The sequence below is a fragment of the Anomaloglossus baeobatrachus genome, chromosome 2, assembly GCF_048569485.1.
Source record: "Anomaloglossus baeobatrachus isolate aAnoBae1 chromosome 2, aAnoBae1.hap1, whole genome shotgun sequence".
Lineage (NCBI taxonomy): Eukaryota > Metazoa > Chordata > Amphibia > Anura > Aromobatidae > Anomaloglossus > Anomaloglossus baeobatrachus.
Window position 1 is genome coordinate 594,013,842 of NC_134354.1, and position 27,763 is coordinate 594,041,604.

Sequence of the window (27,763 nt, forward strand, 5' to 3'; positions counted from 1 at the left end):
TTAATATAGAGTGTATTAATAGCAGCAAACCTATTTAATAAAATTTCAATTTAAACCACTGGGATCAATACTATACTGGAATAGTGTATAGACATGATATATGATGATGTCTGGAAAGAGTGGTAGAAATGAATAGCAATATATAAGAGAGAAAAATAAATACAATGAAAAAAAAACCCAAGTTACTCTACTAAACAGTTATAGTAAATGCAGATAAACAAGAGACACAAAAATTAATGTTTCCTATAAAGGACTTTTGCTGGTCAGATAACATAGACATCTGTCATTTCACACAAATAATTTCCATTCCACTTTCAGCCCGTTGACTGCATCACGCACATTGCACCATTTTACCAAAGCCAAGTCTGTTCTGGCCTCACTTCCCTTGTGGCAAGGGCGATTTCCTTTTTCCCTACTCATATTTTCTGGACAAAGAGCACTTTCCAGAATATTTAACACTGCAATGGAACTTATTCTATTTCTATTTCTGCCTAAACACAATGATCTAATTAACTAATTGCTTCTTACACCTTCCATAGTCTGCCATTATCGCATTTTCACTTTCACATTTTTCATGGTTCATCTATGCATATTAAAGATAACTGATTATTTTGCTTACTTTCTTCAAATCCCTATGTGACCCCTTCCAGTATAAGCCTTTGGCTATAATGTACAGACAGCCGTGCCTAATGAGTAATGACGTGCCGTCTAGTAAATCAAGTTCCAAAAGTGTTTTTTCGTTTTTGTTTTTTTGCACAATCTGACACACTACAAATCATGAACTTGTATATGAAATGCTCGGTACTTTTTTTTTTTTTTAAAAAAAAAGTCAAAGTTTTGCTGATTTTTTTTATTAATTTCTCAGTGTATTTAAAATAAGGTGCAAAATAATTTTTGCATTCAGTTTTGATATTCCCATTCCGCACATTTTTAGTATTTATTATTATAGCACCATTTATTCCATGGCGCTTTACAAGTGAAAGAGGGTATACGTACAACAATCATTAACAGTACAAAACAGACTGGTATAGGAGGAGAGAGGACCCTGCCCGCGAGGGCTCACAGTCTACAGGGAATGGGTGATGGTACAATAGGTGAGGACAGAGCTGGTTGCGCAGTGGTCTACTGGACTGAGGGCTATTGTAGGTTGTAGGCTTGTTGGAAGAGGTGGGTCTTGAGGTTCCTCTTGAAGCTTTCCATGGTAGAGGAGAGTCTGATGTGCTGAGGTAGAGCGTTCCAGAGTATGTGGGATGCACGGGAGAAATCTTGTACGTGATTGTGGGAAGAGGAGAAAAGAGAGGAGCAGAGAAGGAGATCTTGTGAGAATCTGAGGTTGCGTGCAGGTAGGTACCGGGAGACTAGGTCACAGATGTAGGGAGGAGACAGGTTGTGCATGGCTTTGTAAGTTTGTAAGTACATTTACAGCATATCCATAAAATAGACCATAAATATCTGATAGATGAGTCTCCGAAATTGGTCATGAGCGGCCACCTCTTCACCGACGGAGGCTCCATTCCAGATATATGAGAAATAAATTAATTAATCACACATTTTTGGCACATCCTGTTGAATGGGCATCTTAAAGGGACATGTTTTACATTGGCATGTAAAAGTTTGACCCCTGGTCAAAATTACTATTATTGTGAACAGTTCAGCAAGTTGAAGATCTCTAAAAGGCATAAAGTTAAAAATGACACATTTCCTTTGTAACTTAGGCAAAAAACCCATAAAATATATTTTCATCTTTTATATAGAAAAAGAAAAAAAAAATGAAAAAGGGCTGATGCAAACGTTTGGTCACCCTGCATGGTTAGCACCTTGTAGCACCCCCTTTGGCAAATATCATAGCTTTTGTAACGCTTTTTGTAGCCAGCCAAGAGTCTTTAAATTCTCGTTTGAGGGACTTTCATCCATTCTTCCTTGGAAGTGTCTTCCAGTTCTGTGAGATTCCTGGGTCGTCTTGCATGCACTGCTCTTTTGAGGTCTAGCAACAGATATTCAATGATGTTCAGATCTTGGAACTGTGAGGGCCATTGTAAAACCTTCAGTTTGTGCCTTTTAAGGTACCCTCCAGAGTCTACCAAATTTTCCTGAAGGTCTTTTGTAGTCAAGCGGGGGTGTCTAATTTGCATCTCTAGCAATCGTACGAGAAGCTTTCAGAGAAATTTTGCTTGGTCTCTTCCAGACCTTACGTGACCTCCACTATTCCTTTTAACTGCCATTTTTAAACTACATTTTGAACTGAGGAAGGGCAACTTGAAAACTCTTAGCTATCTTCTTATAGCCTTTTCCTGCTTTATGGGGCTCCACCATTTCATTTTCAGAGTGCTAGGCAGCTGCTTAGAAGAATCCATGGGTGCTGTTTTTTGGCACAAGATTAGAGGAGGCTGGATTTTAATAAAGCTGTGAAATTTACATCACCTGGCCTCTCCTGATGATGATAGTGAACAACCCATAACCCTAACAGGCTAATTAAGGTCTAAAACATTGACATAATGGCTGTGTGTTGAGTTATTTAGAGGGTACACCAAATGTACACTGTTATACAAGCTGTACACTGACTACTTTACATTGTATCAAAGTGTCATATCTTCAGTATTGTCCTATAAAAGGATAAATTAAAATATTTCCAAAAATGTGAGTCAGGTACTCACTTTTGTGATATACTATGAGTGTTAATTATCATGGGTGATCAGATTTTAGTTGGCTATTTAGCTCGCCTGGCTCTCCTATATGCAGGAGCGTTTGTTCAGTTAACCATTTGTGTTCTCTATGAGAAAACCATCCTCACACATTACTGGTGATGACTTCTCTCCAGGAGTACAAAAGCGATTGGCAGTCTGAAATTGGACATGTCCAAACCACATGTTCCCTGACTATTAGTTATCTGGGGTCTCCATACACATTAAACTGTTGGCTGAACTGGTCAATATTGGCAGGGTCAGACAACATTAGGCTAATGTGTATGGGGCCTTTAAAGTTCCTTTTGACTGTCTATACACTCAGCAGTCCACTTTAGAAGTAGCTGCCTACTCATCAACATAGTATAATCTTGGTCTATTGTAGAACCTTATTTTTTCTGACTTTCTGTACATTTTGTAATAAAGTTTAGCACAACTAAAATGTAAAGGTGATGAAAAGAATGCAGTAAAGCAAAATAACAGCTCTAGGGCTGACACAAATAAAATAAATGCCAAATATGTTCAAAAGATCTCATGTTCATAAAATATTTTCATTGGGTGGTGATCTGACAAGATTTCAGAGTGCTTGTTTACATGTAAAAGAAAACATTTTTTATTAATTTAATAACGCCATATTCCTTGAGGTCAGTGGTAAAAGAAAGTCGACTACTGATGCGGTAACGGCTTTATTTTTCAAAGGAATCACAGAAAATAACACTCTTGATTATTAAAATTAAAGGGGTGCACTATTTTGGAAAGTCTTTGATGGACCATTTCAAAAGGCAACTCCAATCAAAATAAAGAATTCAGTATTTCCATAGCTTTTCAGATTTATTTGTAACTTTAGATTCAATATCTTACTACCCCCTTACAGGGTACCTGTCACCACTTTTTTGGCCTATCAGCTGCGGCCACCACCACCGGGCTCTTATATATAGCATGTTAGAATGCTGTATATAAGAGCCCAGGCCGGGGGTATAACATAAAAAAACCTTTATAATACTTACCTAATGGTCGCGCTGTGGGCCTTATGGTCGTCTCTGTTGTCCGGTGGCGGCGGCGCCTCTTTCGGCCATCTTCGTCCTCTTTCTGAAGCCAGGGTGCATGACACGGCTACGTCATACACACTCGCCGGTCCTGCGCATGCACACTACAATACTTTGATCTGCCCTGCTCAGGGCAGATCAAAGTGCGCCTGCTCAGGACCTGAATGCTGGCAAGTGTGTATGACGTCGGACCGGTCATGCACCGCCACTAGAGAAGGAGAATAAAGATGGCCGAAAGAGGTGGCGCCGGCACCGGACAACGGAGACGCCTATAAGGCCCACAGCGCAACCGTTAGATAAGTATTATAAAGTGTTTTTTATGTTATACCCCCGGCCTGGGCTCTTATATATGGCATTCTAACATGCTGTATATAAGAGCCCACTGGTGGTGGCCGCAGCTTATAGGCTGAAAAAGTGGTGACAGGTTCCCTTTAATGGGTTCTACACTTAAAGGGTTAATGTTCTTAAGGGTTAAAGTTCTTTAATGGGTGAAATTGTAAAGTGATTGTAAAGGAAAGCAGCTTTGCAAATAATTTACTATTATAAATCCTCATGAATGGAAAGAATTGTAATACTATGACTGCAGTCCACCAGTGGTGGCCAGTGTCCCTAGGTAAGGAGAGCAGCACTTGCAAGCTCTTTGCTTTAGAGATTCCCGTATTACTCTGCAGCTGGCCAGATCACTGGATCCTTCAAGTTTCAGAGCCACTGATGTGTTCCCATGAATTAATATACCATATATCACAAAAATGAGTACACCTGCCACATATATGTAAACATTTTATTATATACTAGCTGTAGTACCCAGGCGTTGCCCGGGATAGTAACCGTCTCTCTGTCTCTCTCCCAGTCTCTGTCTGTGTGTCGCTATCTGTCTGTCTCTTTCCTTGTCTGTCTGTGTCTATGTCTGACTATTTCTATCTCTGTCTGTATTTGTAGCAGTCTGTCTCCATCTCTGTGTCTGTCTGTCTCTCTATCTCTGTGTCTGTCTGTTTCTTTCCCCATCTGTCTCTTTCCGTCTGTCTTGGTGACTCTTTGCCCATCTGACTCCTTGCCAGTCTGACTCCTTGCCCATCTGTCTTGGTCTGCATCTTTCCAGGACTGTCTCTTTCCAGGGCTGTCTCTTTCCAGGGCTGTCTCTTTCCAAGGGATGTCTCTTTGCCCGGCTGTCTCTTTGCCCGTCTGTCTCTTTGCACGTCTGTCTCTTTGCCCGTCTGTCTGTCTGTCGGTCTGTCTTTTTCTGTCTCTCTATCCATCTCTCCACCGACATCATATAACCGCACGCATAAGCTTCAACTAACAGTTTATTTTGTTCCTATAGCAACCACTGACAGTTGCTATTAATAAGCTCCCACCTCCATTCAGCTTAACGGCGGCAGGATTTTAGAGACTAACTGTAAAGCACGGGGTTAAATTTTTCTGTCTACGACGTTCCCTTGGTTACATGAGGAGTCTGTGCAAAATTTTGTGATTATAAATGCGACGGTGCGGATTCCTTTAGCGGACATACACACACATATACGCTCAGATTTATATATTAGATGGAACAACATTTGATACAATGTAAAGTAGTCACTGTACAGCTTGTATAACAATGTAAACTTGGTCTGTCCTTTAAATAACTCAACACCGCCATTAATGTCTAAACTGCTGACAACAAAAGTGAGCACACCACTAAGTGAAAATGGCCAAATTGGCCTCAAAATGTCAATATTTTGTGTGGCCACCATTATTTTCAAGCACTACCATAACGGTCTTGGGCATGGAGTTCACTAGAGCTTTACAGGAGCCACTGGAATCTTCTTCCCCTCCTCCATGATGACATCACGTAGCTGATGGATGTTAGAGAAGTTGCGCTTCTCCACCTTGCCTTTGAGGAGGCCCCACAGATGCTCAATAGGCTTAAGATCTGGAGACATGCTTGGCCAGTCCATCACCTTTACCGTAAGTTTCTTTAGCAAGACAGTGGTGGTCTCAGAATTGTGTTTGAGGTGGTTATCATGCTGGACTACTGCCCTGCGGCCCAGTTTCTGAGGATCCTGCTCTGCTTCAGTTACTCACAGTACATGTTAGTATTCATGGTTCCCTCAAATGAACTGTAGCTCCCCACAGCCGGCAGCGTTCATGTAGCCCCAAACCAGGACATAACATAATAGCCTTATGTGTTGTGCATGCAGTCTTACCTGCAGCTATGCGTGGATCAGGTGGAGACACACCACTGCTAAAATGCATATTACCATATACATAATTTTATGCTGTATGGTGACACCTGTGATTTACTAACTGAATGACCACTCATATACCCTGAGGGGGGTTTTGGTAGTTATTTAAAACCACTTACTTTGTTGGCCCTTTCCTACAGACCAATCTGTATGTTAAGCAGCTCCACTATTACGGTACTTATTGCACCCTTAATATGATACCAAGTGCGTGGTGATTCTCCTGATGATCATGGAAGGTTAAAACGCATTGGGTGACGCTTGGAGTGTGAATAGCAAACATGAAACAACGAACACTGGAAGCCTGTGCTAGCATTTCGTCTGCTTGTTGCTATCAGTGTGTCAAGAGTGGGAGAAGAGGGTTGCTTTGACAATCCAACACAATGGGCAGCACTTTGAACACATTTTATAAGTGGTCATAAAATTGTAAATAACTAATGAACAAATAAAGTTACGCTAAAACCATTGTTTTTCTTGTGAAATTCTCAATAAGTCTGATGTGTTACATGACCCTCTTCCCATTGGAAAAAATAAAGTTGGATCCAAAATGGCAGACTTCAAAATGGCTGCCATGGCCACCACCCATCTTGAAACGTTCCCCCCTCCCATATACTGAGCCACAAACAGAAAGTTGATATCACCAACCATTACCATTTTATTTAGGTGTATCCATATAAATGGCACACCATATTATATATATATATATATATATATATATATATGTAAAAATATATAAAACCACATTTCCTTCTATATGTCTGAACTGCAGAGAACCGTAATCTAGTAAAAATGATTTTTTTACTCGTTCCAAAATCTCTCAATAATTTCACATTGTAAACCTTAAAGTGTGTAAGATCAGTGGGTTTGGAGACTATCATATTCTTATTTTAGGACATAAGAAACCGAAGCCCGATATTACACAGGAATAACCTAAAATTCCAGACAAGTACAATGCGGATGTGTTTTACAACCTTAAGAGAAACTTGTCCATAGGATTAAGCTTGTGAAGTGATCTGTGCACCTACAATCAGCTTTTTCAGACAACCAGGAACACGAGACAAAGGTGATACGTATCTACCAGTACAATCAGAGTTTTATCTGAATCTTGATCTTCAGCATAATAAAAAGTGATGGCAATATTTCACAATGTTACTGGAGACTCCTTCACTTGCTTTTTAGTTTCAGTTTAGTTGTCATTTGAGAACACATGAAATTCAGTCCAGCAAAATCTATTTTCAGCTACTACATGCACAAGGATACAACCCCAACAGAGAATATATTGATCTTAGTGTTTCTGAAACTTAAAGAGTTAAAAGATGAATCGCAAAAAGCAGGCATAAGAAACTAATTCAGATTTATTTTTTTTAATATCAGCTATGGGATTACACAAGCGATCTATATCTAAGTTGAGACGGTTGCACAATGAGTGTTGTCTGATGGAAGATTGTATTTTTGCTTTATTTCCATCACATATGACCTCTATCAGAATAACAGCTAATGTGTGAATGAGCAGCACAAGCACAAAGCAACTACTAGAAAAGTGCAGAAAATGTACCTCCTGATGATTGAGAAGCTGCTCCAAATCTGCCGCCATTTGGTTTTTGACACGGAGTAGAGAAGATTTTTCTCTATTAATCTTACTGAAAAACAGGAGACACCATAAAACCATGGCTCGACTTGGATTCCAAGGACTGCATTACTTTGCATCAACAGAAGCGATGATGACAGACAAGAACACAAACATCTTATGACTTAACTAAAAAGCAGTGGGTGGATTTTTTTTATATTTCTAGTCAATATTAAATAAGCTTTTTAAATAGACTAATTAAACTGCTGCCGTGTTTGGATTCTAGCACTGGTATTCTGCTCAGTAGCAAATAGGAGATAATATCTGAGGGTTAAAGGTTGAAGTTCATACAAGGAGATACTTCTGAAGAGAAAAAATGAATGACACTCACAAAACATGGTCAAACATTTGTCACTTTCTTGAAATGGGAAAGTGTTATTACTAAAGCTGTATGTACTTTATAAATCCAGAAGAAACTTCCTGGTCAACAAACCTCATATCAGAAGGCTTTCCATTTATTTTAAGGTCTTAAATATACATACTTTATTTAAGATTCACATAAAAAAGTACAACATGCTCCACTGGTATCTGATAGTGATGCTGTGTAGTGTGTACTAGTGATGAACGAGCACTACCATGCTCGGGTGCTTGGTACTAGTGATGAACGAACATTACCATGCTCGGGTGCTACGTACTAGAGATGAGCGAGCACTACCATGCTTGGGTACTTGGCACTAGTGATGAGCAAGCAATACCATGCTTGGGTGCTCAGTTCTAGTGATGAATGAGCACTACCATGGCCAGTACTAGTGATGAGTGAGCACTACCATGCTCGGATACTTTGTACTAGTGATGAGCGAGTTGTATCATGGTCGGGTGCTTGGTACTAGTGATGAGCGAGCACTACCATGTTCAGTTGCTCCGTACTAGTGATGAGTGGGTGCTACCATGCTCGGGTGCTCAGTACTAGTTATGAGTGAGCACTACCATGCAAGATACTAGTGATGAGCAGTCACTACCATGCAAGGTACTAGTGAAGAGCAGTCACTACCATGCTTGGTACTCTTAATGAGCAGTCGGATGCTCGGACGAGTTCAAGTACTGAGAATAATAGAATTCAATAGGAAACCCATAGACTCCATAATACTTGGTACATGATTCAATCCCGTCTGAGTATCCAACTGCTTATGACGAGTACAGGGTACCCGAGCATGGCAGTGCCCACTCATCAATAGTATGTGCATTTCATATTTTCTCCTTGAGGTGCAAGATACAACACCCAAAGCAAAATCAATACAATACAGTGTTCAATATAGTTCTACATCAATAGAATAGTTCTTTTTTTCTTCCTCTTCTAAAAGGTAACCATTTACAGTGTACATACAGTATTACTTGGGGGCGGTCAGATATAAAGCAGAAGAAGCTGAGCAGATTGATATATAGTTACATAGATAACTTGGAATGTATTCATTTAAAGTTGCTTGGGAGTCCAGTAGGCGGTCCTACATATTGACTGCAGCCAATAACTGAGCTTGGTGGCTCTTAGCGGCCTGTGCCGTCGACAGCAGAGCAGCTATTGGCTGCAGCTCTGACAATAAAAGATGGCGGGAGCAGTGGTGGAGAATCAGCGCTGGGCCTGGGGAGAGAGTTAAGCAATTTAAAAAAAAAAACAAAACCCAAAAAAAACCCAAAACACTACAGCCGCAGAGATGGGATTTCTGAAACTGGAAAACCCCTATAAAGCATAAAAAGGTTATAAAACAATGACAGATGATTATACAGATTTTTCTCTAAGAAAACTACTGTATATCCCTACCTGCTCTGTAGCACATTGCCTACAGATGCGATATCATGATCATAGTGGCACGTTCTCTATACAGAAGTTTATAGAATTGTAAAAAATAAATTAAAAAAACCTTTAACATATCTCAGAACTTTAATCAACAGTAGTTTATTTTTTCATGAAGGCGTGAATGTGTACGCTAACATAGATGTGCCAAGTGAGTGACTCGCATACAAGAGAAAATGCACAGTCTTTCTATGACTAAAAGGAGCAAAATCAAGTTTCTGTTTCTGGGAAAAGCATTTTTTCACCTTGTCAGGTAAAAATAACAATGCCTGTTTGGGTGTCATGGGAACGGCTATTTGTTGTGCCACATATTTCCTCAGGTGCTGAGTTTTCTGACGTATCTTACATATGAAGACACTAAAACCTAAAATCACAGAATAATCTGAACAGTAAGCCAACTACGTAATACCTGCACTCCAGAGCTGGGAGAACAATAAAAAGTGCAAACGTAGAGGAAAATAGTGGCGACATATATGTGTAGTCTTTCTTTTACGCTTTTAGCAATATTTGTATTCCAGTGATGCACAGCATTCATGTACGAAAATAAAATAGAGGGACAGTAACTCAAATAGAGGGATACATAACTCTAAAAATCGTTCAAAGGGAATCTGTCAGCAGGTTTTTGCTATGGAATCTGAGAGAAGCATGATGTAGGGACAGAGGCTCTTATTTCAGTAACTTGAGGCTTTATGTTGCCATTTCAATAAAATCTGTGTTTTATTAGCAGGAGATTATCAATAGAGGACAAAGTCTTGTATCTTCTAGTCAACTGCTCTGTGTAACCACACGCCCACCACTGATTAGCAACTTTCTATCAATGTTCAGTGTACACAGAAAACTGCTAATCAGTGGTGTGGGCCGAGTTAGGCTATGTGCCCGTGTTTGCGTCACGTGTGCGCTTCAAATCGCTGCAGAAACACTGCGTAATGAATGCAGTGAAAAAGCCGATTTCATGCGCTCTGGATGAGCCCCCACCATACACAGAGTGGGACGTGCATCCAAAGCGCACGGAATAAGTGACATGTTGCTTTTTAGAACGCAGCGTTTTGGCAGCATGCAAATCACTGCGTTCTAAAACGCAACGTGCGCATGGATTATGCACAATCTTCATAGATTGTGCTGGGGACGCAGGACGCATGCAGTTATGCTGCAGTGCAATACGCAGCGTAACTGCATGCAATACGCATACGTGGGCACAGAGCCTTATACAAGACTCCGCATTCTGACCACTGCTTGATCTGCAGCAGAGAAAACTGTGATTGGAACAAATGCCTGGAATCAGGATCTCTACCCCTACATAATGCTGTTCTCAGATCATGTAGTAAAAACCTGGTGACAGATTCCTTTTAGAAAAAAAAAATGGAAAAGACAAAATTGCCATTATTTGATCAGCTCATCTCCCCCAAATGAATGTAGTAAAATGCAATCAAAGTCATATCCAGCCTAAATTGTTAATACAATGGCTACTCACCACACAAAAACAACAAATAAATCAAACAAAGATATGGCTCTCAGGAAATGGAGACAAACTTTTTTTTTAAACTTCTAAATTGTGTAATAACAGTAAAGTAAAAAAGAAATTAATTAATTTGGTATTATCATAATTGGACTTACTGGAGAACCATGTTACTAGCTAATTTTACTGTATGATGAATGATGCAAAAATAAATAATAAAAAATTGTACATGCTTTTTTTCCCTTTTTTTTTACAGTACATTATATGGTAAAAGGAATGGTGTCCTTCAAAGCTACAACTCATCCTGCAAAAAGAAGCCTTCATATATCTATGTCCATAGAAAAAATAACTCCTGTAAGATAGGGATGACAAAATGAAAGCGTAAAAATGAAAACTGGTGCAGGATTAGAAATAAAGAAGCCAGTACTCTTTTTTTTTTTTTTTTTCCCCCAGAAACTACTCTCGGTATTGCATCTAAGCACTAATTACTTAAAGGGGTTGTCCAATGAACAAAGGACATGTTAATTAATGGATCTTGGAATACTAATAAGTTCCACAATTGCCTCCCCCATCTCTTTAGAAGTGGTGGTCATGTGCACTAATCACGCTCCCGAGGCACTACTGCCTTAAGGGTCCAATAAGTAATAAAGACTATATTGAATGTACTACAAGTTTTGTGATGGCTGAGATTGCAAAGCTTGTCCAGGAGGAGGTAATGGTTATTTTGTTGGAATTCTTCTGTAACGCCAGTGTAAATGGTCTAATGACAAATGTGTTTTTTGTCACAGATTGCACAAATAATTGCATGGCCTGCATGAAGTACATTTTGCCTTATAGAGGTAAGTACGAAATCTTTCTACTTTTGATTCTTGATAGTTTTTGATAAATAACAACTTTAAATTAAGTCAAGATGATATGTAAAAGTTTTTTGTCACTGTAAGATAGACATGAGGTGTAAGGAATGGTGTCTAACAAACTAAAATGTTTTCGAATGATTCATCAAAAAGTTGCAAAATAGGGTGAAACTCCACTCAAGTTCCTCCCTGGTGTTTCTGAGAACACGGTATTTTGTTGCAATTTTTTTCACCATTTTGCAAAGAGTGTTACTTTTTTACATTTTACCATATTCTTGAATCACATGCGCCATTTTGAAATATTTGGTGCCAAAAATGTCAAATGATACCAGAAACCCCAAAAAACCCTCAAACACTTGGCAAATGACAATCGGTGTTTTGATGAAAATACAGAAAATTGTACTAATATCATTAATGAATCTCTTGCATTGTGTTTGATTTTCCTAGCTCATTATTACAATCCTATTTGTGAACATTTTGTTTTTATAAAAAACATTTGTGGTGTTGGTAGAGTAACTCCACCTGTGACATGAGACCCGAATACAGACAGGGGCATAACTGTCACAGAGGATGTGACCAGGCCCGAGGGTGATGAGGGTCCACCAATGCCAGCGCACAATTCATCTGGATGTGCGTCCTTGGAAGCACAGTCAGCTGAAGCGTATTGCTGTACAGAGACCCGTGTGGGTCCCTGCACAGCAATATATGCTGCCAGGCAATCAGAGTACAGCAGCTGACACCGGCGCACCTGTGACTGGGGGCACATGGCAGTGATGTGATGTGCTGCCCATCTCTTGCATGTCAAAGACAGTTGCCGACGTCAGAAGAGGCCGCCAAGGGAGAGGAGGTAAGGTCAGTAGAATAGTTTATTTTTTTATGCGTTAAAACACAGCGGCAGAATGAGAGGCATTTACACCAGGATGGGCCCCATATACACTAGGATATGGGACATATTTACCAGGATGGGGGACATACCGTGTTTTTCCAAAAATAAGACACTATCTTATACATTTTTTTTTACCCCCCCAAAAAAGCACTAGGGCTTATTTTTGGAGGAGGTCTTATTTTTGGAAAATCATGGTTGGGGGTAAGTTTGCCCCCCCAAAAAAGCAACACCTCCCCCCCCCCTTCCCAGGAGACTCATACATACCAGACCCGGACGTCTACGTGGCTCCCAGGTCCTTCCTGTGATCTCCGGCCAGAAGAAATCGGTGTCGCTGGATGTGGTGTGCGGGTGAGAGCTGATGTGTGCGGGTGAGAGCTGATGTGTGCGGGTGAGAGCTGATGTGTGCAGGTGTGAGCTGATGTGTGCGGGTGAGAGCTGATGTGTGCGATTACGGCAGGTCCTGCTGCTCAGCATCGGGTGAGTGATTGCGGGGTGCCACTTTCTATAATGAAGTGTCCTGCAGTATATTTATCTTTTTTAGCTGCACGGACACTTCATTGCTGAACCGCAACTAGGGCCTATTTTCGGGGGAGGGCTTTTAATTAAGCCTTGCTCCGAAAAGGCTGAAAATCCTTGCTAGGGCTTATTTTGGGGGGAGTTGCTTATTTTTGGAAAAACATGGTATATACCAAAATGGGGGATATATTTACCAGGATTAGGGACATATATAGAATGTGAAGTATATTATAGAGCTGGCATCCCTGCAGCGACGCAGACTTACTCACCACACTGGCCGGGTTGCTTCCTCCCCTTCTGCCTTGCAGCTGTTCATGTGTGCTCCTGCTTTCTCCTCCCGGGATCTGTGCATGCAGCTCAGGTCTCCCGGAAGTGTGCTTACAGTGCATGCGCACCGACCCTCCTCTTAAAGGGCCAGCACGCTATATCCAGGAAATGTATTTAAGGCAACCCCCTATTAGGGGACGTGGCTGCGCAACGTCCTTAGTTTGGCTACCAGTCTGTTAGCTAGTTGTCAGGTCCCAAGCTTCTGTTTCATTATTCCTGTGTCTGTTACCTGTACCTGTCTTCCCATACCTATCTGTCCCTGCTGTGCCCACCATACCTGTCCGTACCAGCCTGCTTCAGCCATCCAACTTGTACCTGACTACACCTGTGTCTATAACGAAGTCCGTCTCCTGTCCTGGGAGTCAGCTGCCACAGTCCTGGTCACTGCCCTGGAAGTGGTACCCGGTGTCCACCTCGCGGTAGGTGCTTAATTAAGACCTCCCAATAAAGGGTAATCCCAGAATCCCCTGTGGTCCAGTGGGTCCCACTACTCTGCTCGCTGTTCAGCCGCAATCGTTACACATATACACCAGATGAGCCCCATATACACCAGAATGGGCCGGGATAAGGAACATATATAACAGGATATGGGATACCAGGATGAGGGATGCATTGACCGGGATAGGGAACGTATATACCAGGATGTGGGATATATTTACCAGGACAGGGGACATATATATTAGGATGTGGGACATATATACCGGGATGAGAGTTATATATACACCGGGATATGGGATATACTTACCAAGATGGGGGACATATATACTGGGATGGGGGATATTTATACAACCTCTGGCAAAAAATTATGGAAGCACCTGGCTCTGAGGATGTTTATTCAGTCGTTTACTTTTGTTTAAAAAAAGATCACAGACATGGCACAAAACTAAAGTAATTTCAAATTTCAACTTTCTGGCTTTAAGAAACACTAAAAAAAAAAATCATGAAAACAATGTGCTAGCCAGTAATGGTTACTTTTCTAGACCAAATAGGGGGAAACAAAACTATGGAATCACTCAATTATGTGGAAAGGATTATGGAATCACCCTGTAAATTTTCATTCCAAAAACTAACACCTGCATCAAATAAGATCTGCTAGTTAGTCTTCTGCATCTAAAAAGGAGTGATCACACCTTGGAGAGCTGATGCACCAAGTAGACTGACATGAATCATGGCTCCAACACGAAAGATGTCAATTGAAACAAAGGAGAGGATTATCAAACTCTTAAAAGAGGGTAAATCAGCACGCAATGTTGCAAAAGATGTTGGTTGTTCACAGTCAGCTGTGTCTAAAATATGGACCAAATACAAACAACATGGGAAGGTTGTTAAAGGCAAACATACTCGTAGACCAAAGAACACATCAAAGCATCAAGACCGCAAACCTAAAGCAATAGGTCTCAAAAACAGGAAACGCACAACAAAACAAAGAACAAATGGGAGGAAACTGGAGTCAATGTCTGTGACCGAACAGTAACAAACCGCCTAAAGGAAATGGGATTTACATACAGAAAAGCTAAAGAATAAAAAGATGACTGCCTGAAGAGAACATGTAAATTTCCAGTCATTGATGATATAGGGCTGCATGTCAGGTAAAGACACTGGGGAGATGGCTGTCATTACATCTTCAATAAATGCCCCAGTTTGGACACTTTTCTTATCCCAACAATTGAAAGGATGTTTGGGGATGATGAAATAATTTATCAAGATGATGATGCATTCTGCTATAGAGCAAAAACTGTGAAAACATTCCTTGAAAGAAAACACATTAGGTCAATGACATGGCCTGCAAATAGTCCAGACCTCAATCCAATTGAAAATCTTTGGTGGAAGTTGAAGAAAATGGTCCATGACAAGGCTCCAACCTGCAAAGCTGATCTGGCAACAGCAATTAGAGAAAGTTGGAGCCAGATTGATGAGGAGTACTGTTTGTCACTCATTAAGTCCATGCCTCAGAGACTGCAAGCTGTTATTTAAGCTAGAAGTGGTGCAACAAAACACTAGTGATGTATTGGAGTGTTCTTTTGTTTGTTTGTTATTCATGATTCCATAATTTTCTCCTCATAATTGAGTGATTCCATAATTTTTCCCCCTGTTTGGTCCTGAAAAGTAACTGTTACTGGCTGGCACATTATGTTTTCAGGATTTTTTTTTCTAGAGTTCCTTAAAGCCAGAAAGTTGTTATTTGAAATGACTTTAGTTTTGTGCCATGTCTGTGAACTGCTTTTTTTTAAACTAAAGTAAACAACTGAATGAACATCCTCAGAGCCAGGTGATTCCATAATTTTTGCCAGGGGTCGTAGAATGAGAGTCATATACACCAGGATGGGCCCAGGATAAAGAAAATATATACCCGGCTATGGGACATCTAGACCAGGATGAGGGACATATTTACCAGGATGGGAGACATGTATACTGGGATGAGGGTTATATATACCAGGATGAGGGATATATTTACCAGGATGGGGAACATATAAACCAAGATGGGGAACATGTATACAAGGATGGGGGACATATTTACAGAATGGGGAACATATATACTAAAATGGGGGACTTACAGTATGTCACAAAAATGACTACATGGATGGTGTACATTAATACATAATGGGGACAACTCGTATGTCCTTATAGGATTTAAGAACGTACAACGGATCACACATTTGACCAACATGCATAAGTGTGGGTCCAAATTTCACATGGGGGTGAAACTGAAGGCGGCTATGCTATTACATAGGCTTGATAGAATGTTCAATAGCATTACTATATGAAATTAAAAAAGTGAGAGACGTTCATGCATTTCAAGTATGACTAAACTATGAACTTGGTTACATTTCTCAGCTGGCTCGAGCTGTGCCTCTGTAATTCTACTAAGAAAACTGCAATCTCATTTGGCAGAGATATAGGAAACACTCTGATGTAGAACAACGAACAAGCCCTAAAATACAAGAAATAAATATTTTATATCAGCATTGCCTTTTCAAGTAATTTTCAAAGGAAGTCTGTCACCACAGAAATCACAATTTACCCACATAGTATTCGAACAAATTTTGATGTCAATGACTAAAGGCCACATCTCACTAAGCAACATCACTGCTGAGTCACGGTTTTTGTGACGCAACAGCGATCCTCGCTAGCGATGTTGCGGTGTGTGACATACAGCAACGACCTGGCCCCTGCTGTGAGGTCGCCGGTTGTTACCGAATGTCCTAGGCTATTTTCTTCAAAGGCGATGACCTGCTGGGCAGGACGCATCGCTATGTTTGACACTGTGTGACAGGGTCCCAATGACAGCAGAGATCGTTATACAGGTCGCTACTACGACCTGTATCGTTACAGAGTCGTTGGTAAGGTCTGACTGTGTGACATCTTACCAGCGACCTCCCAGCGACTTACCAGCAATCCTTATCAGGTCGCATCATTTTCGGGATCGCTGGTAAGTTGCTAAATGTGACGGGGGCTTTAGCCCTCAATTTTTAAAACTGACTTACCAGTTTATTTAGTGACCCTGAAAGGCTTCAACATATCTCAGTAATTGTGCGCTTGTTAACATTTTTTCAAGGAAATTTACAATTTGATTTTTCATGCACTTATTCAGTTGTGAAATCACATTGAAGGACTTATACTGTATATTGGAAACTTCCCAAAAGTGTTACCCTCTTAAAAATTGCGGTCAGGATTTTTTATAAGCACATTAGGTGCTTCAGAAGAATTAATTCAAAGTGGAATGAAAAATAAAACATTAGAATTATTTCCACTAAAATGTGGAAACCTAAGAACATGGGATACCGCCAGAACAGAGACCAGATGGATGGAGTCTATGGTGATTCCATTTCCCCAATTACAATGAATAGCAATTTTTGGGGATTTCAAAATGGAAAACATCTGGGAAGTTCTCAGTTTAGAGCACAGTGTAAAGGCCCCTTTACAAACAGACTTTCTAGCGATCCCACCAGCGATCCGACCTGGCCGGGATCGCTGGAAAGTCTCTACATGGTCGCTGGTGAGCTGTCAAACAGGCAGATCTCACCAGCGACCAGCCACCAGCGACTCGTGTTACGATGCAGCGCTTGGTAACCAGGGTAAAGATCGGGTAACCAAGCAAAGCGCTTTGCTTGGTTACCCGATGTATACCCTAGCTACGTGTACAGGGAGCCAGCGGTGGCAGCCTGTAAGCGGTGTACGCTGGTAACCATTGTAAATATCGGGTAACCAAGCAAAGCGCTTGAATCCATAAGTTTTTGTATTGTATTGTACTTGAGTAACTGTTTTTCCTTTATGGTTTTATGCCTGTATTCAATACATAAAGTAATGGACGAGTCATGACGCATTTCAAGTCCTTCCTGTATGTGTAGACAATTAGTCAATGAATTATATTTTGTTGAATACATACATTTCACAATAGTAGAAACTGTCTTTTTGCTATTAAGTGTACTTGGGCATGATTCACTAAACAAGCAACCTGAAAGCTTTAGTAAAAATCACGTGGATCAGTTACACGGTGTCAGGCTTAGTGCTTTTCTTGCCTAATGACACATCGGCATACATTATACTGGCTTACTGAATCAAACATAGGAATGAACAAATTCAGGTGAGAAGTAATAAAAATGCTACGTTCATAAGTGAAGAACAGTGACTTGCTAGTGAGTTGGTATACTTTTCTAAGGCTGATAAATATATTCACACAGGTATAAGTAATATAATGCTATGGCAGCTGCAATGGTATAGATATTACCCCTGCTGCCATTATGGGACACATCTGAAATTTCCAAATATGTGAACTCTGTTACATCATCCTCATTTCCATAAGATGGCTGTGCCATTGAAAACAGGAGCTTCAAAACCCTTGCTCTTAGTAGTAGTTTATTTGGAAAAAACAGGTTCTTAGATTTTATAGAAGAAAATCCAAACTATATGCCCTAATAGAAAATAAATACGAAAAGCTTTTCCCAATGGAATAAGTCTTCAGGTTTGACAGAGGTACAATAAATTAGAATATCATCAAAAAGTTAATTTATTTCAGTAATTCAGTACAAAAAGGGAAACACACCTATTATATAGAGTCATTACAAACCGAGTGATCTATTTCAAGTGTTTATTTCTGTTAATGATTATGACTTACAGCCAATGAAAACCCAGAATTCATAATATCAGAAAATTAGGTTATACGAGACCAACTGAAAACATGATTTTAAACTAAGAAATGTTGGCGACTACTGAAAAGTTAGTATAGTATATGCAATCAATACTTGGTCAGGGCTCTTTTTGCGTGAATTACTGCATCAATGTAGCGTGGCATGGAGGCGATCAGCCTGTGGCACTGCTGAGGTGTTATGGAAGCCCAGGTTGCTTTGATAGGAACCTTCACCTCGTCTGCATTGTTGTGTCTGGTGTCTCATCTTCCTCTTCACAATACCCCATAGATTCTCTATGGGTTTAGGTCAGGCAAGCTTGCTGGCCAATCAAGCACAGTGATACTGTGGTTCTTAAACCAGGTATTGGTACTTTTGGCAGTGTGGTCAGGTGCCAAGTCCTGCTGGTAAATGAAATTTCCATCTCCAAAAAGCTTATCGGCAAAGGGAAGCATAAAGTGCTGTAAAATTTCCTGGTAGACGGCTGTGTTGACTTTGGTCTTGTTAAATCACAGTGGTCCTACACCAGCAGATGACATGGCTCCACAAACCATCATTGATTGTAAGGTCATGTGGTCAGATAAGACTAAAATAGAATTTTTTGGTATCAACTCATCAACTCTACCCACCGTGTTTGAAGGAAGAAGAATGAGTACAACCCCTAGAAAACGGTTTCAACCATGAAGCATGGGGGTGGAAAAATCATACATTGGGGTGCTTTTCTGCAAAGTGGACAGGATGACTGCACCATATTGAAGTGAAGATGGATGGGGTCATGTATCGTGAGATTTTGGCCAACAATCTCCTTCCCTTAGTAAGAGCACTGAAGATGGGTCATGGCTGAATCTTCCAGCATGGCAATGACCAGAAACACACAGCCAGGGCAACTAAGGAGTGGTTCTGCAAGAGGCATTTCAAGGTCCTGAAGTGGCCTAGCTAGTCTCCAGAGCTGAACCCAATAGAAAATATTTGGAGGGAAATGAAACTCAATGTTGCCCAGAGATAGCCCCAAAACCTGAAAGATCTGGAGAAGGTCTGTATGGAGTAGAACAAAATCCCTGCTGCAGTGTGTGCATAAAACTGATTCAACCATGAAGCATGGGGGTGGAAAAATCATACATTGGGGTGCTTTTCTGCAAAGGGGACAGGATGACTGCACCATATTGAAGGTTTAACCCCTTCAGCCCCCAGCCTATTTTCACCTTAAAGACCTGGCCATTTTTTACATTTCTGACCAGTGTCACTTTGACAGGTTATAACTCTGGAACGCTTCAACGGATCCTGGCAATTCTGAGATTGTTTTTTCGTGACATATTGTACTTCATGTCAATGGTAAATTTAGGCCTATATTTTTTGCGTTTATTTGTGAAAATTTTGGAAATTTGGCGAAAATCTTGAAAATTTTGCAATTTTCAAAATTTGAAATTTTATGCCCATAAATCTGTGAGATATGTCACACAAAATAGTTACTATATAACATTTCCCACTTGTCTACTTTACACCAGCGCAATTTTCGAAACAAATTTTTTTTTCCGTTAGGAAGTTTGAGGGGTTCAAAGTTCATCAGCAATTTTTCATTTTTCCAACAAAATTTACAAAAAAAATTTTTTAGGTACCACATCACATTTGGAGTGACTTTGACAGACCTAGGTGACAGAAAATACCCAAAAGTGACCCCATTCTAAAATCTGCACCCCTCACACTGCTCAAAACAACATCCAAAAAGTTTATTAACCCTTTAGGAGCTTTACAGCAACCAAAGCAATGTGGAAGGAAAAAAATGAAAATTTAACTTTTTTACACAAAAATGTTACTTTAGCCATAAAATTTAGCATTTTCACAAGGGTATCAGGAAAAATGCACCATAAAATTAATTGTGCAATTTCTCCTGAGTACACCGATATCTCATATGTGGGGGAAATAAATTGTTTGGGCGCACGGCAAGGCTCGGAAGAGAAGGAGCATCATTTGAATTTTTGAAAGCAAAATTGTCTGGAATAATTAGCAGATGCGATGTTGCGTTTGGAGACCCCCTGAGGTGCCTAAACAATGGAGCTCCCCCACAAGTGACCCCATTTTGGAAACTAGACCCCTCATGGAATTTATCTAGATGTTTATTGATGTAATACTATTGTATGTTTTGAGGATTTCGATAGCGTTAGGGCAATGACAGCCAGAGACGAGTTTGTGGTACAAGATGTTTATGATATGTAACCACGGTAGATACACAACGGAAATACACAGTATAACAAACACATGAAAATACCTTTCCGAAACGGAGCGAAGGGGATTCCCGGGGCCACGCACCGGACTCCCCCAGGGAGACCACCAGAGCGAACCCCTATACAGGGACTGTCCGGCAATCAACCCCGGAAGGCCTAAATGCGCCGCAGCCGGGACACAAGGGGCAAGCGGTAAAGTCCAGAAGTGTCCGTACGGGATGAAAGTCCAGAATGGTTATGAACCGGAAGAAACCGGGCAGACGTGCTGACCAAAGACGGCAGACGGAGTACGGGCACAGTTTGAAGAAACCGGGTGTGGTCCAGAGTCGGTCGGTAGATTTTCAGGAGGATCCAAAGGTAATCAAGTAGCAGCAGCAGTAAAGCAGGAGCACACAGAAAGCAGTATACTCAGGCACTGGACTAGGCTTAGAGGCGGCCTTTTAAGCAGCTGGACAGGAAGTAGGGCAACAGAACATAAAACTCCATGTTAACCGAGGGCAAGCTCTTTCAAAAGAGGACTGGAAAACCCGGAAACCTGACAATTGAGCACTTTGAACCTCTGGGGGCTTCACAAAAGTTAATAACTTTGAGCCGTGAAAATAAAAAAAAAAAAAATTACCACGAAATTGTTACTTCAACCAGGTAGCTTTTTTTTCCCACAAGCGTATCAGGAAAAATTGCAACATAAAATGTGTTGTGCATTTTCTCCTGAGTACACAGATACCTCATATGTGGTGGAAATCAAATGTTTGGGCGCACAGCAGGGCTCGGAAGGCAAAGAGCGACATTTGACTTTTCAAACGCAAAATTGTCTGGAATCGTTAGTGGATGCCATGTTGTGTTTGGAGACCCCCTGAGGTGCCTAAACATTAAAGCTCCCCCACAAGTGACCCCATTTTGGAAACTAGACCCCTCATTGAATTTATCTAGATGTTTACTGAACACTTTGAACCCCTGGAGGCTTCACAAAAGTTTAGAATGTTCAGCCGTGAAAATATACATATTTTTTTTTTACCATGAAATTGTTATTTCAACCAGGTAGCTTTTTTTTCCACAAGGGTATCAGAAAAAAATGCACCATAAAATGTATTGTGCAATTTCTCCTGAGTACACAGATACCTCATATGTGGTGGAAAGTAATTGTCTGGGCACACGGCGGGGCTCAGAAGAGAAGGAGCGCCATTTCACATCAAAATTGGTTGGAATTATTAGCGTACGCCATGTTGCGTATGGAGACCCGCTGAGGTGCCTAAACAATGGAGCTCCCCTACAAGTGACCTCATTTTGGAAACTAGACCCCCAAGGCATAAATCTACATGGGTAATGAGCACTTTGAACCCTCACGTGCTTCATACATTGAGGCATAAAAACAAAAAAGTACTTTTTTTTCCACAAAAATGTTATTTTAGGCTCAATTTTTTAATTTTTACAGGGGTATCAGGATAAAATGGACCGCAAAATTTGTTGGGCAATTTGTTCTGAGTATGCTGATACCTCATATGTGGCAGAAAACCACTGTTTGGGCGCACGGCAGAGCTCCAGAGGGAAGGAGCGTCATTTGACTTTTTAAATGGAAAATTAGCTGAAATTGTTAGCCGCACCATGTTGCGTTTGGAGATCCCCCTGATGTGCCCAAACAGTGGAGCTCCCCCACATGTGACCCCATGTTGGAAACTAGACCCCCCCCCCATACAAAGAAATATTAGTTTGGCAAAATAAAAAATACAGACGTCAGTAAAAAAAAATAAAATAAAAAAAAAAAATATAAATAAAATAAATATATATATATATATATATATATATATATATATATATATATATATATATATATAATGAGCGCCTGCAACTGACACTAAAGCAAGTGCCACACGTGACAGCAATGCACAAATCTCGCATCGCATCACCCGACACAGCCGCACACTCCTGTCTGGAAGAGAGCGACCGTGCCGGATGATGCGGAGTGAGGCTTGTGCATCGCTCTCACATGTGGCACTGGGCTGACCCTTACAATATTCAGTAAAAAATACTGTAGTTGACGATTACTACAGTATAATTTTACTGGCCCTACACTAAGTTTATTTGTATTTCTTTCTTAGTTTACATAAAAAAAATTAGGATGAATGCACGGATGTGCTGCAAAAAGGGGGGGGACTAGGTGGGATGGAAAAAAGATGGATGGAGGATAGAAGAGGGCGCAACGGATGCAGGAGCAGCGGAGGATGGGATAGGGGGCGCGGCGGAGGATGGGAGAGGGGGCGGCGGAAGATGGGAGAGGGGGCGCGGTGGAGGATGGGAGAGGGGGCGGTGGATGGAGGAGCGGCGGAGGAAGGGGGGGCAAGGGGAAGGGTGGAATGGGAGGTGAGATTGGGGATAGCTACTTTACAGAATGGATCTAGGCAGCAGGATTGCAGCAGATCCGGGAGGGGGGAGAGGGGGCAGAGGATTAAGGGTATGGGAGAGAGCAGGCAGCAGATCAGGGAGGGGGCAGAGGCTGATGGGGGAGTGAGGTGGCAGATGCAGGGGCGACGAGGCTGATGGGGGAGTGAGGTGGCAGATGCAGGGGCGCAGAGGCTGATGGGGGAGTGAGGTGGCAGATGCAGGGGCGCAGAGGCTGATGGGGGAGTGAGGTGGCAGATGCAGGGGCGAAGCGGCAGATGCAGGGGCGCAGCGGCAGATGGGGAGAGTGCGGCGGCTGATGGGGAGAGTGCGGCGGCTGATGCAGGGGCGGTGGAGCGGCTGATGGGGAGAGTGCAGCGGCAGATGCAGGGGCGGTGGAGCGGGTGATGGGGAGAGTGCGGCTGATGGGGAGAGTGCGGCGGCACGGCTGATGGGGAGAGTGCAGTGGTGATGGGGAGAGTGCAGCGGCTGATGGGGAGAGTGCGGCGGCTGATGGGGAGAGTGCGGCGGCTGATGCAGGGGCGGTGGAGCGGCTGATGGGGAGAGTGCAGTGGCTGATGGGGAGAGTGCAGCGGCAGTGGAGCGGCTGATGGGGAGAGTGCGGCGGCTGATGGGGAGAGTGCGGCGGCTGATGGGGAGAGTGCAGTGGCTGATGGGGGAGTGCAGCGGCAGATGCAGGGGTGGTGGAGCGGCTGATGGGGAGAGTGCAGTGGCTAATGGGGAGAGTGCAGTGGCTGATGGGGAGAGTGCAGTGGCTGATGGGGAGAGTGCAGCGGCAGATGCAGGGGAGGTGGAGCGGCTGATGGGGAGAGTGCAGCGGCAGATGCAGGGGCGGTGGAGCGGCTGATGGGGAGAGTGCAGTGGCTGATGGGGAGAGTGCAGTGGCTGATGGGGAGAGTGCAGTGGCTGATGGGGAGAGTGCAGTGGCTGATGGGGAGAGTGCAGTGGCTGATGGGGAGAGTGCAGTGGCTGATGGGGAGAGTGCAGCGGCAGATGCAGGGGCGGTGGAGCGGCAGATGCAGGGGCGGTGGAGCGGCAGATGCAGGGGCGGTGGAGCGACTGATGGGGAGAGTGCAGTAGCTGATGGGGAGAGTGCAGTAGCTGATGGGGACAGTGCAGCGGCAGATGCAGGGGCGGTGGAGCGGCAGATACAAGCAGGCAGCAGAAAGAAAGCAGTGGCGTCAGATGCAGGGGGGGCGCAGCGTGAGAGCAGTGGCGTCAGTTGCCTCCATGCATCTGACGCCGCTGCGCCCCCCCTGCATCTGACGCCACTGCTTTCTTACTGCTGAGTAGCGGCGTAACATGCAGGGGCGCAGCCGGAAAGTAGCGGCGTCACATGCAGGGGGACAGTAGCGGCGTCAGATGCAGGGGCGCAGCGGAGAGCAGAGGCGAAGCACATGGAGCAGGGCAGCGGTGGATCGGGGGCTGTGACTCACAGATGGGCGCCCGCAGGGATCGCTCTCCTCAGATTCCACGGAGGGAGAAGCTAAGGAGAGCGATCTCCTACAGCGAGCTCACCCGGTCCCAGATGCACGGTGCTGCTTGGAGAGATGGGTCACAAGGCCGATCTCTCCAATCAGAGCTGGGGGCGGGTGCAGTAAAGCACACTGAGCTCCTGCCAATGGCCAGTGCTACAGCTGCACTGACATAGCTGGATTTCAATGCTTCAGCCATTTTCAATGGCTGAAACATAACACTGGCTGTGATTGGCTGAGCGGCGTTCGTCAGCCAATCACAGCCTCCGTAGGTCCGGGAAGGAGACACCACCCCTCCTGAGGTCAGGTACAAGTCCTCTCCTTCCCGAATCTACAGTTTTTTAAAACCGATGGCGGTGCCCGGTGCCGCGATTCCGCCATGACGGATGTATCCATCATGGGTCTTTAAGTACCAGGGCACCATGACGGCTAGATCCGTCAAAGGTCGTGAAGGGGTTAATCTCTCCACAAATTCAAAGAATTGTGTATCTGTCCCGTTCAAGATAACAAACGTCATCTATATAGCGTGCACAAAGTTCAATTTTATTGGCACTCAGATCCTTTTGTTGCCAAAAACAACGGTCTTCTCCCACCAACCTAAGAACATATGAGCATATTTGGGAGCTCCCCATAGCTATGCCCATGATCTGGTGGAAAATCCTTCCATTAAAGAGTAAATAGTTTCTACTGAAACAGAACATCAAAATAAACTTATTATGAGCATGGTATTGGCAGTTCCTTGTGGACACAAAATATTTAGTGGCCTCCACACCTTTGTCATGGGGGATAGAGGAATAAAAGGCCTCTACATCAATTCTCGCCAGTAGGATGCTAAAATAAAAGGGTAGCCCCCCCAAAGGTGATCCATTGTGTTGAATTTATGATGTGCAGTCATAAATAGTCTAAGAACCTAAAATATGCTGTGCGCACATATCCTAGATCTCCCTGCACCCCTCCAATGACGATGTGAGCGCCTGCAAGGAGAATAGAACTTCATTTTCTTAATGTTGCCATGATGCACACAGGCAGTCAGACATAATGTGAATACTATTTACTTGCAGCATACCCCTATATCAGGAGGCAAATGGCAGACTTAGCAATGACAGGCTATATGTAAAAACAATTTTTTGTTGTTTTTTTACAATACGTACTAGTCTCACAAGGGAACTTGAACATAAGATTATTTATATAGATACACAGCCCAACTTATTTAGTGATGTGCAGTGTCCTGCCTGTTAATGTTAAACTGACAGGCAGACTAGTACACAGTGGCATGTAAAATCTGGGACACCCCTGGTCAAAATTACTGTTATGGTGAACAGTTAAGCAAGTTGAACATGAAATGCTCTCTAACAGAGAAAGATAACACATTTTCTTTGTATTTTAGGGGGAAAAAATATTTTTATCTTTTAAACTTTAAAATTAATAACAAAAAGGAAACTGGGCCGATGCAAAAGTTTGCTCACTCTGCATGGTTAGTACCTAGTCGCACCCCCTTTGGCAAGTATCACAGCTTGTAAACGCTTTTTGTAGCCAGCCATTAGTCTCTCAATTGTTGTTTGAGGGATATTCATCCACTCTTCCTTGGAAAAGTCTCCCAGTTCTGTGAGATTCTTGAGTCGTCTTGAAAGATCTGCTCTTTTGAGGTCTAGCCTCTGATTTTCAATGATCTTCAGATCAGGGGAATGTGACAGCCATTGCAAAACATTTAGCTTGTGTCTTTTGAGGTAGATTTTTTTTTGTTTAAGATCATTATCCAGTAGTAAAAGCCATCCGGTTTACAACTTAAGCTTTTTTTTTTTTAAACACAGATGGTGTTATGTTTGCATCAAGAATTTGTTGAAATTTTATTGACTCCATTCTTCCCTCTACCTAGAAATGTTCCCTGTGCATTTGGTTGTAACACAATCCAAAAGCATGATTGATCCACTCCCATGCTTAATGTTTGACAAGATATTCTTTTCCTGAAATTGTCTGCTCTTTTTAGGCAGGGAAGGCCCAATAACCATGAATCTCCCCATCCTGAGAATACTAGTCCCCAGCTGTCTGCTTTATGTTGGCGGGGTATAAAAACTGGGGAGACTGCACGCTGTTTTTAAAAATAATTTATTTTGATACACAGCCAAGATAAGCACACAGCTGGGACTTGCAGCCTTCTACTTGACCTGTGCTGGGTATCACAATATGGGAGGACTCTATGCAAAATGTATTTACTTAGTTTTACATCACTATAGGGATGCAGACAGCGTGTGTGATTTCAACCAATCACAGACGCGGCGCGGTCTGAATGCAATCAATTAGAGACACCGGGACTGATGATGGGTGGGGGAAGCAGTGCATATGTCTGAGGGTTAAAGAGAAGATCCGGAAGTAGTATTATAGCGGAGTGGGAGTATAACATTCCTGCTTTATTCCTTATTTTCATTTTTTTCTTTTAATGGTCTAGTTCAGTCATGGCAAACCTTTTACAGGCCGAGTGCCCAAACTGTAACCCTAAACCCATTTTTTTTTCCGAAGTGCCAACCAATCCTATTATGTAAATAATTGATTGTAACCTTACCTTTGCAGTCTTCTCTTCAGCAGGGGGCATCACGCTCATGCATGCTTACCACACATTGAAACTGAGCCCTTTCCAGACACAGCAGTTGGATTGATCTTTCTGGAAAAAAATTGCAGCATATTAGACATAGATTTTAGCCTGGAATGCAATCAGATGTCACCCTGTAATCCACATCTACATTTCAAAGTCTGAACATCCTGAAATCCCATAAAGATGTGCGAGTTGCTCCCCTCTCCTTTCATTGTGTAGTTATGTCCCCCTTCCTGGGCCACTTCCTGGTCAACATGTCCCCCATCCTGGTATATATTTCCTACATTCTGGTATATTTGTCCCCATCATGGCCCCATCCTGGTAAATGTACTCCATCCCGGCATATTCCCCATCCTGGTAAATGTTCCTCCATCCCGGCATGTACCCCATTCCTGGTAAATGTCCTCCACTCTAGTAAATGTACCCCATTCCTGGTAAATGTACCTCATCCTGGTAAATGTACCTCATCCTGGTAAATGTACCTCCTCCAGGCATGTTCCCTTATCCTGGTAAATGTCCCCTTTCCTGGTAAATGTTCCCCATCCTGGCATT

At 42.4% G+C, this 27,763-nt stretch overlaps 1 protein-coding gene across 2 annotated transcripts in view; it reads right to left on the reverse strand.

The window, feature by feature from the left end:
• The window catches only part of PIBF1 (progesterone immunomodulatory binding factor 1), a 344,403-nt gene that overhangs the window by 69,709 nt on the left and 246,931 nt on the right, over positions 1 to 27,763 (reverse strand). For both annotated transcript variants that reach the window (XM_075336819.1, XM_075336818.1), the window contains exon 16: positions 7,502 to 7,586. In XM_075336819.1, coding sequence (XP_075192934.1) covers positions 7,502 to 7,586 — 85 coding nt within the window. The remainder of the gene's footprint in view (positions 1 to 7,501; positions 7,587 to 27,763) is intronic.